The sequence below is a fragment of the Carassius carassius genome, chromosome 7 (assembly GCF_963082965.1).
Source record: "Carassius carassius chromosome 7, fCarCar2.1, whole genome shotgun sequence".
Taxonomy (NCBI): Eukaryota; Metazoa; Chordata; class Actinopteri; order Cypriniformes; family Cyprinidae; genus Carassius; species Carassius carassius.
In genome coordinates this window covers 37,104,145-37,116,595 of record NC_081761.1, presented here as the reverse complement: position 1 = coordinate 37,116,595, position 12,451 = coordinate 37,104,145, and the positions used below count along the sequence as shown (strand labels likewise).

The 12,451-nt window shown below is 37.3% G+C and overlaps 2 protein-coding genes across 2 annotated transcripts; both read right to left on the bottom strand.

The window, feature by feature from the left end:
• Window positions 1–556: 556 nt before the first annotated feature.
• LOC132144276 (hepatitis A virus cellular receptor 1-like) lies at window positions 557–4,820 on the bottom strand. Its single transcript, XM_059555055.1, has 6 exons — window positions 4,719–4,820; window positions 4,531–4,635; window positions 4,207–4,259; window positions 3,784–4,132; window positions 1,056–1,213; window positions 557–619 (listed from the first exon to the last, which is right to left on the bottom strand). Exons 2-6 carry the CDS (start codon window positions 4,553–4,555, stop codon window positions 557–559), a joined length of 648 nt encoding a protein of 215 aa, XP_059411038.1. The 5' UTR covers window positions 4,556–4,635; window positions 4,719–4,820.
• Window positions 4,821–9,288: 4,468 nt separating this feature from the next.
• Window positions 9,289–12,446, bottom strand: LOC132144122 (CMRF35-like molecule 7). Its single transcript, XM_059554881.1, has 6 exons — window positions 12,303–12,446; window positions 11,881–12,198; window positions 11,516–11,593; window positions 11,291–11,437; window positions 9,932–9,972; window positions 9,289–9,852 (listed from the first exon to the last, which is right to left on the bottom strand). The coding sequence occupies exons 1-6, from the start codon at window positions 12,349–12,351 to the stop codon at window positions 9,469–9,471; spliced, it is 1,017 nt and encodes a 338-aa protein (XP_059410864.1). The 5' UTR covers window positions 12,352–12,446; the 3' UTR covers window positions 9,289–9,468.
• Window positions 12,447–12,451: the final 5 nt, after the last annotated feature.

Sequence of the window (12,451 nt, the reverse complement as noted above, 5' to 3'; positions counted from 1 at the left end):
TTTTTTTTTTTTTTTACAATTTCTTAGACACATGAAATTACAGAAGAAAGTCTGGATAGAGATTTACAAACATTCACTCTTATCTCATGTTGTGGCGAATAATGTAAATAGCATGAAGATTTCTTTTTTATTATTACTATTTTTTGTGTGAACACTTGCCAGAATTGCCAGATGGCCAATCTGCCCGTGCATTTCATACAGTTAACTGTTGACAAATATGATGCAGAGGGCAACAACTCCATAAATGCAGTCATGCTCTTAAATTCAAGAGATTGAGAGATCATGTGACCCTTCAACAGCGGCGGACACAAGGCCCTTCACTCTGCTCACTTTGTCAAATATTCTACAATCCTGATAGCATATTTCGAAGCACTTTCTATCTACTCCATCATGAGTACTTCAAGAGAGTACGGTCAAGCACAATCAGAAAAGAGTGATTGAGAAATAGCCAATAAAGAAACAATTCAAAGATTCGACCATCACTAAAGAAGAGACTGATGGCGCCATTGCTAACGGTATCAAGCTAGCCCTTAAAGAGCAGCAAAGCACTTTGGATTCAGTTGTGGCCTCGACAGTAAGAGATGTGATAGACTCTGTACTGACCCCAGTATTCGGTGACCTACATATGGACATACAAGCGACCAACAATTATGTAAAAGAGCTAAAAACAGAAGTTGAAAAGCTAGTCATTGCGGTGAAACAGACACGTGACCGGGTCGATTCCGTTCAAGCAGCTGCACGAGAGGATAGGAGGCTACTCACGAACCTGAGAAAACAGCTAGAACAACATACCAATAAAGTGATAAACATGGAGGATAGGAGCAGGAGAAATAACGTATGACTGGTGGGGTTACCAAAGGGGGCGGCTTTCTCAGAGATAATCTTTCCAAGTGGATTCCTGCACTGAAAGTACGCGATATTGAGATTGAGCTGGTTTATCACATCTATGACGAAAGAAAAAGTAACTCTCAGCGGCCAGCCACATACTCTTATCTTTCGTGTGCTGAGATGGCAAGACAGATCAGCGATCCTGAAGGGTGCACGGAGCAGCATACCCGGTGAAATATACGCAGGACTTCAGTCCAGTCCTGTCTGCCAGGAGAAGGACCCTCAAACCGCTCATTAGGAGGATGACAACACTGGGTCTGTGGCTGTTTCTTATCTATCCGGCCATAATTAAACCATAGCACAATGATGAGCATATGATGTTCAACTATTTTCAGAAAAGCATAGGATTTTATCAGCTCACTGCAACAGAGGAAGGAGAGGAGAATAAGAAGGTGTTTCTGCTGCGATCTTCTATCTAGTTCTTGACACTGGGCTTTTTGGGGACATGTTTTGCTCCGGTGTGGATCGGTCACGTATCCAAATATTTTTCTGTCTATCTGTCGACTATGGAGAAAGTGTGGTCAAACCTCCGTTTGAGTGTGTGGAAGATGTCTGTTGTTGTTGTTTTGGTGTTTTGTGATGTTTGTTGTATGTATAAAAATAAATAAACCTCTGATGACAAAAAAATAAATTAATTAAGATATTGGTGCAAAAATGCCCCATATGTGTTTTTGTCTCATTTTTAGTCTATATCAAGAGATGATAAGCGAATCACACGAGCAGTGAGAGCAATATCACACGAGTGCTGTTTGTCCAGAATATCACGAGTGCAAATGTGATTTGACACAACAGTTCAGTAAATAAGAAGTTGATATTGTGTTATATTTTATACACTGTATTATGTGTTTTTGCTAAATTTTGCAGAGAACATGAAAATGAAACACTGTTTGTCAATGCCAATGATTTTCTCTATCATTTAAAGCCCAAAGCACCACCCTAAGTTTCATCATCATCATCATCATCAGTCACAACTCCACCTATTTCACAGAGAACATGAATCGTTGTGCATCTCCGAAAAGCCCAGTGGTGTTTAGTTTTGGAATGAATCCACGGTTTGAATGAATCGTGTGTGAATCAATGATTCAAAGACCCATTCATAAAGAAAGCCATTTACTGTATTCCTGAATGAATCAGCCGTTTGAATCAAATGAATAAATGATTCATAAAGACATTTACCCAACACCCGCTGGCACCTGCAGGTAGTTTCTTATTTAGAGTATAATTTAATAATAATAATAATAATAATAATACATTAAAGGAATAGTTCACAAAAATGTGTTCTGTTATCATTTAAGGGAGAGCAGGGATGAAAATACCACTTTTTTGAAAAACAGAATTTAAAAAAATAATGATTCAGAATCAGATAGATATACATTTTTGCTGTGGTCAATGACTCAGAAGTTTGGTCTATCAATACCAGGTGGTATTTTATACGAATGCAAAACGACGTCAGTATAATTTCACTTTGAACACAAGTTGTACATTGTTACTTTTGACCCCGTCTGTTGGGACGAAAGAAACACAACAATACAAGCTTTTTTTGTTACTCTTATTTTTTATTAAATATACCTGAATATCGCCTTGTTAATATGTAACTGCAAACATATTTTGTCCTTTATCTTTGCAAAATATTATTAAATTACATTTTCATTTAAAATGTCAATTTCATCAAAAGTAAGCGAATTTCAGCACTGTTAAACGGTAGCATAAACAGTGTGCTATAAACATAGCAAGATTTGTGGTTAACTGATTCTTTCACTGTTTATGCCACTCAACAGAGGGGGTTTGTGGGTAATTGCGGAGTAGAATAGACTGTGGTAATAGAATCAGAGGGGGTTGTGGGTAATTGCGGAGTAGAATAAACTGTGGTAATAGAATCAGAGGGGGTTGTGGGTAATTGCGGAGTAGAATAAACTGTGGTAATAGAATCAGAGGGGATTGTGGGTAATTGCAGAGTAGAATAAACTGTGGCAATACAATCAGAGGGGTTTGTGGGTAATTGTGGAGTAGAATAAACTGTGGCAATACAATCAGAGGGGTTTGTGGGTAATTGCGGAGTAGAATAAAGTGTGGCAATACAATCAGAGGGGTTTGTGGGTAATTGCGGAGTAGAATAAACTGTGGTAATAGAATCAGAGGGGGTTGTGGGTAATTGCGGAGTAGAATAAACTGTGGTAATAGAATCAGAGGGGGTTGTGGGTAATTGCAGAGTAGAATAAAGTGTGGCAATACAATCAGAGGGGTTTGTGGGTAATTGTGGAGTAGAATAAACTGTGGCAATACAATCAGAGGGGTTTGTGGGTAATTGCGGAGAAGAATAAACTGTGGCAATACAATCAGAGGGGTTTGTGGGTAATTGCGGAGTAGAATGAACTGTGGTAATAGAATCAGAGGGGGTTGTGGGTAATTGCGGAGTAGAATAGACTGTGGTAATAGAATCAGAGGGGGTTGTGGGTAATTGCGGAGTAGAATAGACTGTGGTAATAGAATCAGAGGGGGTTGTGGGTAATTGCGGAGTAGAATAAACTGTGGTAATAGAATCAGAGGGGGTTGTGGGTAATTGCGGAGTAGAATAAACTGTGGTAATAGAATCAGAGGGGGTTGTGGGTAATTGCGGAGTAGAATAAACTGTGGTAATAGAATCAGAGGGGGTTGTGGGTAATTGCGGAGTAGAATAAACTGTGGTAATAGAATCAGAGGGGGTTGTGGGTAATTGCGGAGTAGAATAAACTGTGGCAATACAATCAGAGGGGTTTGTGGGTAATTGTGGAGTAGAATAAACTGTGGCAATACAATCAGAGGGGTTTGTGGGTAATTGCGGAGTAGAATAAACTGTGGCAATACAATTAGGGGGGTTTGTGGGTAATTGCGGAGTAGAATAAACTGTGGCAATACAATCAGAGGGGTTTGTGGGTAATTGCGGAGTAGAATGAACTGTGGTAATAGAATCAGAGGGGGTTGTGGGTAATTGCAGAGTAGAATAAGCTGTGGTAATATAATCAGAGGGGGTTGTGGGTAATTGCGGAGTAGAATAAACTGTGGTAATATAATCAGAGGGGGTTGTGGGTAATTGCGGAGTAGAATAAACTGTGTTAATATAATCAGAGGGGTTTGTGGGTAACTGGGCCGTAGCATAAACTGTTTTTGTAGAATCAGAGGGGTTTGTGGGTAATTGGGAAGTTTTGCAGCCAGTGTGAGGTCTGGTGTCTTTAATCTCCTCGTAAATGTACAGAGATTGAGGAACCTGTGAAGAAAATTAGAAATTAAAGGTCATTCATTCAAACATTTATTCTTAACAAACTATTTGATTTCACAAACCGCTTCAGTGTTTTCTCTTCCAGGTTCAGGCATTTTAGAGACTGACTCAGAGCCTGTTAAAACAAATACACTACACTGAATATAGTAATAATAGCATCAACGATAATAATTCATATTTAATAATATATCAGATCTGAACATCACAGAGCATTGTCAAAATCATCTTTCTATTTTCTCATTCCTCACACAACAATGTAATTTACTGGCAAACAATGGTAAACACGATTCTCATTGATAAATGACTCTGACAAACTTAACCCTGTGGGTAACAAATGCCATGCACCCATGGAATTAGTTCCTTGAGACTTCAAGACAAATCCCCACCTTTAGCTCGAGCCTGACGCTTCATGCACACAGTCAGTATACATGAAACGAGTCCAGCGATGAGGAGAGGAACAACCACAGACACAACAATGATCAGAGACAAACCTGAGAGAAAACACAACGAGAGACTGATTCTCTGATAACTGCAGGTCAATGAGAGAAGACGAATGAACGGACCACCAATATACCATTCGAGACAAACGGAGAATCCCATGTGAAATCAGATGTCGACGGCTGGGAATTTAGTGAAATGGGTGGAGTTGTGACTGATGATGATAATGATGATGATGATGATGATGATGATGATGATGATGATGACGGTGATGAGGGTGATGGTAATGATACTGAGGGTGGAGTTTTGGGTGCTAAATGATAGAGAAAATCAAATCATTTTCAAGCTTTAAAAGCTTTTGAAATCTGTAAAGTTTTCTTATTGTAAATGTATACAATATAATAAATAATATACATGAAACAGAGTTATTTTCAAATACAGAGATTTATATGAAAATGAAAAGGCAAACATCCTGCCTCTAATTATGATCATACTACACATTTAACCATACATATCATGCAGCACATCCTGGGATTATATCAACATGTATCTAATACATATACGACTGTTAAAACAGTCCCAATGCAAACACACTTATCCACCTTCTTAAAACATGCTTTCACTCCTTGTTGTCATCTTTAGGCAAACATTTAGACATGCATGTGTGCTAAATATATTCATATCAACCAGATTAGGTATCAATTTCTGCAGCTGAGTAACATTTGAGCTCTTTTTGTAAATTTCCGGTTGACTAATCAACATCTTTGTCATATATTTCCAGCTCTATGATTTTTTTAGGACTTCTGTGTTGTAGTTGTACTTCTGTCGTTTCTTATTGTTCCATGTCATGTCCTAATCTTGTAGTCTGGTTGCCGTTTCTGTGTTTAGTTTATTGATTGTTTTCAGGCACGTCTTGTTTTCTTATAATCCATTTTATCGCCCTTGTGTTTCTTTGTGCTTTGTTAAGTCTTGGTTGTCTGTCCTAGTGATTTGTTTGTGTTTTTTTGTTTTCCATTTCCTTATTTTCATTTAAATGTCATTCTGCATTCGGATCCAGTCAGCCCTTGTCTTTGTGATCACATTACTCACAGAGAACATGACTATAGACATCTCCATCAGGCTAGAGTACATTACATTTATTCTGTAATCACCCACATGTGCCTGAAAAGACATACAGATAAAGAAACACACAATCCAGTTATCAGGAGCCAATAACAGCTAAAGCAGAAGTGAAGCTGTTTATTTACATGAGGTCATTTGTCCATAAACCCATATGATAAGACAAGCCACTGCCTGCTTTCCAAATAAATACATAATAACATCAGAAATGAGTACAATATAACATACAACTTGGGTAACTGTTATCTGTGCAACAAACAATACATCAGTGAATGAATGAATACACTGACATTACAATAAATTACCAAAGTCTTCCAATGACTGACTGTCTACATCTGTTCCACATAGTCATGCAGATGAGGACATTATTGCTCATTCAAATCTAGGGCCCTATGATTTCCACAATGAGGAAAACACAGACGGAATTTGCTGACTCCAATAATAAAAATGGAATTTACTCTAAATGGTACAGCCTCAGTATAAAAAAAAAAAAAAAAAGAAGAAAATCTGGCTATGCGTTCTGTTCTAGACTAACTGAGACTTGTCATGGCACTTGTATACTGTTGTTGTTCTCTTGTTGACCTGACTGCTTCTATTGTTCTCATTTGTAAGTCGCTTTGGTGATTTAATTTCATTAAATGTAAATGTAAATGTACGTGAGAACATTCACATAATTGCTAGATCTGCTCTGATAGTTATTTCAGGAGCATTTTACCATTTCTTTTGAAAAAAATATTGTCGTGTCATACACAAACAGAAAGTGGTGTTCACAACAACTCATCAAAATAAAAGTTTGGCTTAACTTGAAGAAATCGTGACATAAATATTACTTAATGTAATAATTATTACTATAATGACTTATACTAAAATTACTATTAAAACATTTTTAAAAGAATTATTTACCAGAAAAAAAATATGTTAAATTATATCAAATAATATTTTTATAAAATTGTTTAATATAAAATCAGTTTATTAGAGATGCTTTATGATTGTTAATATTATTCATATTTAATGAAAACATTAAAATGGAATTCAGAAAATTCATGGAAAAACAAATTTGGTAAATATTACAAGAAATAGAAGCAAATAAAAACATTTCATAGGGCCTTAACAGTTGTATTTTTGTTAAAGCTTTAATAAATTGATGTATATTGTAAGTTTCATGATTTCAAATAATTAGGCTTGCTTTTTGATTTATTAAATTAAATTGAACAATTAAAATAGTATCTTGGACATTTTTCAACCTGGAAAAAACAATGGATTTCAAAGGGTCATATAAACCCTTATTTATGCAAAATTTCTTAGTAAAATCTTGGATTTTTATTTTTTACAGTAGATCCAATTCTGATGCATTGTGGGATCAGCTTCGAGTCCATGAAGCTACTATGAGAAACAGTCAGTAAAAATGTCATGAGGTTGAATCATCTGGACATTCTGCTGTTGAGTAGATCATTTAATCATCTTTTTTTGTCTGCTGTTGAGTAGATCCTTGAATCTTCTGGTTTGTCTGCTGTTGAGTAGATCGTTGAATCTTCTGGTCTGTCTGCTGTTGAGTAGATCATTGAATCGTCTCATTTATCTGCTGTTGAGTAGATCCTTGAATCTTCTGGTCTGTCTGCTGTTGAGTAGATCACTGAATTGTCTCGTTTATCTGCTGTTGATTAGATCCTTGAATCTTCTGGTCTGTCTGCTGTTGAGTAGATCACTGAATCGTCTCGTTTATCTGCTGTTGAGTAGATCCTTGAATCTTCTGGTCTGTCTGCTGTTGAGTAGATCACTGAATCGTCTCGTTTATCTGCTGTTGAGTAGATCATTGAATCGTCTCGTTTATCTGCTGTTGAGTAGATCCTTGAATCTTCTGGTCTGTCTGCTGTTGAGTAGATCATTGAATCGTCTCATTTATCTGCTGTTGAGTAGATCATTGAATCGTCTCATTTATCTGCTGTTGAGTAGATCCTTGAATCTTCTGGTCTGTCTGCTGTTGAGTAGATCACTGAATTGTCTCGTTTATCTGCTGTTGAGTAGATCCTTGAATCTTCTGGTCTGTCTGCTGTTGAGTAGATCACTGAATCGTCTCGTTTATCTGCTGTTGAGTAGATCATTGAATCGTCTCGTTTATCTGCTGTTGAGTAGATCCTTGGATCTTCTGGTCTGTCTGCTGTTGAGTAGATCACTGAATCGTCTCGTTTATCTGCTGTTGAGTAGATCATTGAATCGTCTCGTTTATCTGCTGTTGAGTAGATCCTTGAATCTTCTGGTCTGTCTGCTGTTGAGTAGATCATTGAATCGTCTCGTTTATCCGCTGTTGAGTAGATCCTTGAATCTTCTGGTCTGTCTGCTGTTGAGTAGATCACTGAATTGTCTCGTTTATCTGCTGTTGATTAGATCATTGAATCTTCTGGTCTGTCTGCTGTTGAGTAGATCACTGAATCGTCTCGTTTATCTGCTGTTGAGTAGATCCTTGAATCTTCTGGTCTGTCTGCTGTTGAGTAGATCACTGAATCGTCTCGTTTTTCTGCTGTTGAGTAGATCATTGAATCGTCTCGTTTATCTGCTGTTGAGTAGATCCTTGAATCTTCTGGTCTGTCTGCTGTTGAGTAGATCATTGAATCGTCTCATTTATCTGCTGTTGAGTAGATCATTGAATCGTCTCATTTATCTGCTGTTGAGTAGATCATTGAATCGTCTCATTTATCTGCTGTTGAGTAGATCCTTGAATCTTCTGGTCTGTCTGCTGTTGAGTAGATCACTGAATTGTCTCGTTTATCTGCTGTTGAGTAGATCCTTGAATCTTCTGGTCTGTCTGCTGTTGAGTAGATCACTGAATCGTCTCGTTTATCTGCTGTTGAGTAGATCATTGAATCGTCTCGTTTATCTGCTGTTGAGTAGATCCTTGGATCTTCTGGTCTGTCTGCTGTTGAGTAGATCACTGAATCGTCTCGTTTATCTGCTGTTGAGTAGATCATTGAATCGTCTCGTTTATCTGCTGTTGAGTAGATCCTTGAATCTTCTGGTCTGTCTGCTGTTGAGTAGATCATTGAATCGTCTCGTTTATCTGCTGTTGAGTAGATCCTTGAATCTTCTGGTCTGTCTGCTGTTGAGTAGATCACTGAATTGTCTCATTTATCTGCTGTTGATTAGATCATTGAATCTTCTGGTCTGTCTGCTGTTGAGTAGATCACTGAATCGTCTTGTTTATCTGCTGTTGAGTAGATCCTTGAATCTTCTGGTCTGTCTGCTGTTGAGTAGATCACTGAATCGTCTCGTTTTTCTGCTGTTGAGTAGATCATTGAATCGTCTCGTTTATCTGCTGTTGAGTAGATCCTTGAATCTTCTGGTCTGTCTGCTGTTGAGTAGATCATTGAATCGTCTCATTTATCTGCTGTTGAGTAGATAATTGAATCGTCTCATTTATCTGCTGTTGAGTAGATCCTTGAATCTTCTGGTCTGTCTGCTATTGAGTAGATCACTGAATTGTCTCGTTTATCTGCTGTTGAGTAGATCCTTGAATCTTCTGGTCTGTCTGCTGTTGAGTAGATCACTGAATCGTCTCGTTTATCTGCTGTTGAGTAGTTCATTGAATCGTCTCGTTTATCTGCTGTTGAGTAGATCCTTGGATCTTCTGGTCTGTCTGCTGTTGAGTAGATCACTGAATCGTCTCGTTTATCTGCTGTTGAGTAGATCATTGAATCGTCTCGTTTATCTGCTGTTGAGTAGATCATTGAATCTTCTGGTCTGTCTGCTGTTGAGTAGATCATTGAATCGTCTCATTTATCTGCTGTTGAGTAGATCCTTGAATCTTCTGGACATTCTGCTGTTGAGTAGATAATTGAATCTTTTGGTTTATCTGCTGTTGAGTAGATCATTGAATCGTCTGGTTTATCTGCTGTTGAGTAGATCACTGAATCATCTGGTTTATCTGCTGTTGAGTAGATCACTGAATCGTCTGGTTTATCTGCTGTTGAGTAGATCACTGAATCGTCTGGTTTATCTGCTGTTGAGTAGATCATTGAATCGTCTGGTTTATCTGCTGTTGAGTAGATTGATGGATCTTCTGGTCTGTCTATTATAGTGTAGAGTGTGTAGATGTCTTTGTTCTTGCCCTTCAGCTTGTTGATATCCTCATGTTTATGGTCTTTGCAGTCAATCTCCTGCAAAATAACTTGTTATCTTCCAAATCTTTTTGTTTTTAGCAGTTCAATATCAATCATCATCAACATTATCACTAACCTCTGCAGTGTGTTCATTCAAAGGAAGAAGCACAATGGAGACTGTCAAAACATGGGGAGAATTAATGTTACATTCAAACATTGGCAATTTTCTAAAATAAATATATGTGTGCTTAATCAAATTTTGGGGCTTTTTGCCCGGAAGTGAGATAAACTTGACAAAACTTTCTATGTTGGGACAGCTGTAATTTCCTCATTTGTAAAAACGATACTATTTATGTATTGGCCAATACTCTCTGCTGATGGTTTACGTTTCTTTTTTCCAAAAAAAAAAAATATAGATAATGTTTACATACAAATCAAATGTTAATAATTTAATTGCCACCTTGTACATTTGTTTTGTAAAGTATAAAATAAAGTAAATAAAAATTGTCATTAAACTAAAAACTAATGGAAATTCACAATTTAGAGAGCTTATGCAAGTGAATGTGTCTCTCTTTCTCTATATGTGTTTGTGTGTCTATGTGTACCTACTTAAACATATTTTGGGGACAAATTTGTACCCAAAAGTGAGCTAAATCTGACAAAATCTCCAAAAATCTCGCTTTGAAGATATTCCCATTTGTAAAACTGGTTTCATATTTCAGCCTCTAAATCATTTTTATAAAAGTCAAAAAAGATAAATTACTGACATTTACAACAGACATTATCCTTAATTATTAATAGTATGCGGTCCGAATTTTCCCATTGCATCTGTCGTTGCTATGCAACCATGCAGCTTTACAGGGGCGAGCTTTACAAGGGGTTATGGCTTATCTAAATGAGATGTAAATGAGCCCTATTGCCACTCCCAGCAGTGAGAACTGCACAATCTTTAGAGGCCATGTTCTCCCTTTTGAGCTTTTTTGAGTGCCAACCTTCAAATGGCCACAACTTCTCAAAATCGTTTGTAAGCTTGGAGACTACAGTTTCACACAAATGTGTGCTACCGGAGTTCAATTTTTGATGCTTGAGTTAACTATATTGTGTGTTTGTGTTTCCTGAATGAGAACATGGTTAAACTTGTGCAAAATGATGGGGTTTTTATAGAGTTTTGCAGAAAACACTGAGCAAAATAGAGCGTATGTGCAAACAGGTTAAATGTGTTAAAAGTTTTGACAAACATGTCTTTGTTTTGAGAACTGTATGAATGTTTTGGAAAATTGGGCCAAATTAATAATCAGTTATAGTGTGTTAGCAATCGAGAAAAACTGTAAAAAATTATAAAAAATGCAGAACGATTCTTTTAATGGGTAGGGTTAGGTATAGGATTTGTGTAGTGTGATAGATTATACATTCTGTACAGTATAAAAACTATTACGTCTTTGGAAAGTCCCCATTTAGTAAACCTGTGTGTGTGTGTTTAGGTTCTAAATCTGACCTTGTGGTGAAAGCCCAGATTGTGTAACTCTTGGTGATTTCTTGCTTCTCTTCCTACACAACACCGTCAGCACAGCGAGGAAGATGATCATCACGATGACTAACCCCACAGAGACGTAGATGACAGACTCTGTGTTCCAGACATAACCTGTCACACACATTTAACATACTTTAAACTTACTGTATAGATCATCACATTGATGAACTGATGAACTGATAAACTGACCTGTTGAGGAGCTGTCCTGATCTGTGATAGTGGTTTTCCTTTCTGTGATTGTGATGCTGGTGGTTTGTTGAATCTGATCTGTAGTATTGAAATATTTCAGTGTGTTTGTAACATGTCGCTGATGGTTGAAACCGCAGTGGTCATATTATCTTATCATATTTTCATCCATTTAATCTGTTTTTAGTTATGTGGTTTAACTGTGGTAAAATCACTATAATGCACACTAGTGGCTCACTGCTGTATTTCTAATCAACACATTTAAATCTAAGCAGGCAGTTTACAAGACTTAAAGACTAAATGATTGATCTTGGCTTATTTCCATGCAGTTAATTTGAACAACAGCTACATAAAAAAAAAACACTTACTCTCATTAACCAGCAGCTTAATCTCTGAATAGACATCACTTAAAATCCTCTCCACACCACACCAGTATCGTCCTGTATCCTCTGTTCTCAGGTCAGTGATGCTGACGGTGAAAACTCTGGCCGTCGTGTCATCAGTCAGAGAGAATCTCTCGTCTTCAGCTGGAGATCCTGATTTAATAATGATGTCTCTAAATCCAAAGACACACTCTCCTTTACAAAAATACTTTGAATTTGATTCGTATCCAGATTCATAGCTGCATCTGATGTCAAGCCGCTCTCCTCTGTGTCCTCTGACTGTTTCTGGAGCACCAACAACAGCTGAAACAGAAATATTATTATATAGATATGAGCAAGAGATCATCAGAACTGAATAATAATATACAAACTCTGTACAAAAGACCTCAGAGTTATCTTGAACTCACCTGTAGAGATGCTGGAAAAGACGAGCAGAACGACACACATGCTGAACATTTTACTGAAATATGAGACCAAAGTCTATGACAAAAGTTATAGTCTTTCTCTTCCGTTCTGAGTGAAGAAATCTGGCATCATAGTTCCTTCCCCTTTCTGT

Excerpts from the sequence above, each read along its gene's own strand:
- LOC132144276 (XM_059555055.1), bottom strand. The coding sequence starts at position 4,555 with ATGAAGCGTCAGGCTCGAGCTAAAG. Across the intron at positions 4,133-4,206 it reads GAAGAGAAAACACTGAAGCG|GTTCCTCAATCTCTGTACAT; the intron begins GTTTGTGAAATC and ends TTTTCTTCACAG. Across the intron at positions 1,214-3,783 it reads ACCCACAAACCCCTCTGATT|TTGAACATCATATGCTCATC; the intron begins GTATTGCCACAG and ends TTCTGAAAATAG.
- LOC132144122 (XM_059554881.1), bottom strand. The coding sequence starts at position 12,351 with ATGTTCAGCATGTGTGTCGTTCTGCTCGTCTTTTCCAGCATCTCTACA. Across the intron at positions 12,199-12,302 it reads CTTTTCCAGCATCTCTACAG|CTGTTGTTGGTGCTCCAGAA; the intron begins GTGAGTTCAAGA and ends TTTCTGTTTCAG. Across the intron at positions 11,438-11,515 it reads TCAGGACAGCTCCTCAACAG|GTTATGTCTGGAACACAGAG; the intron begins GTCAGTTTATCA and ends TGTGTGTGACAG.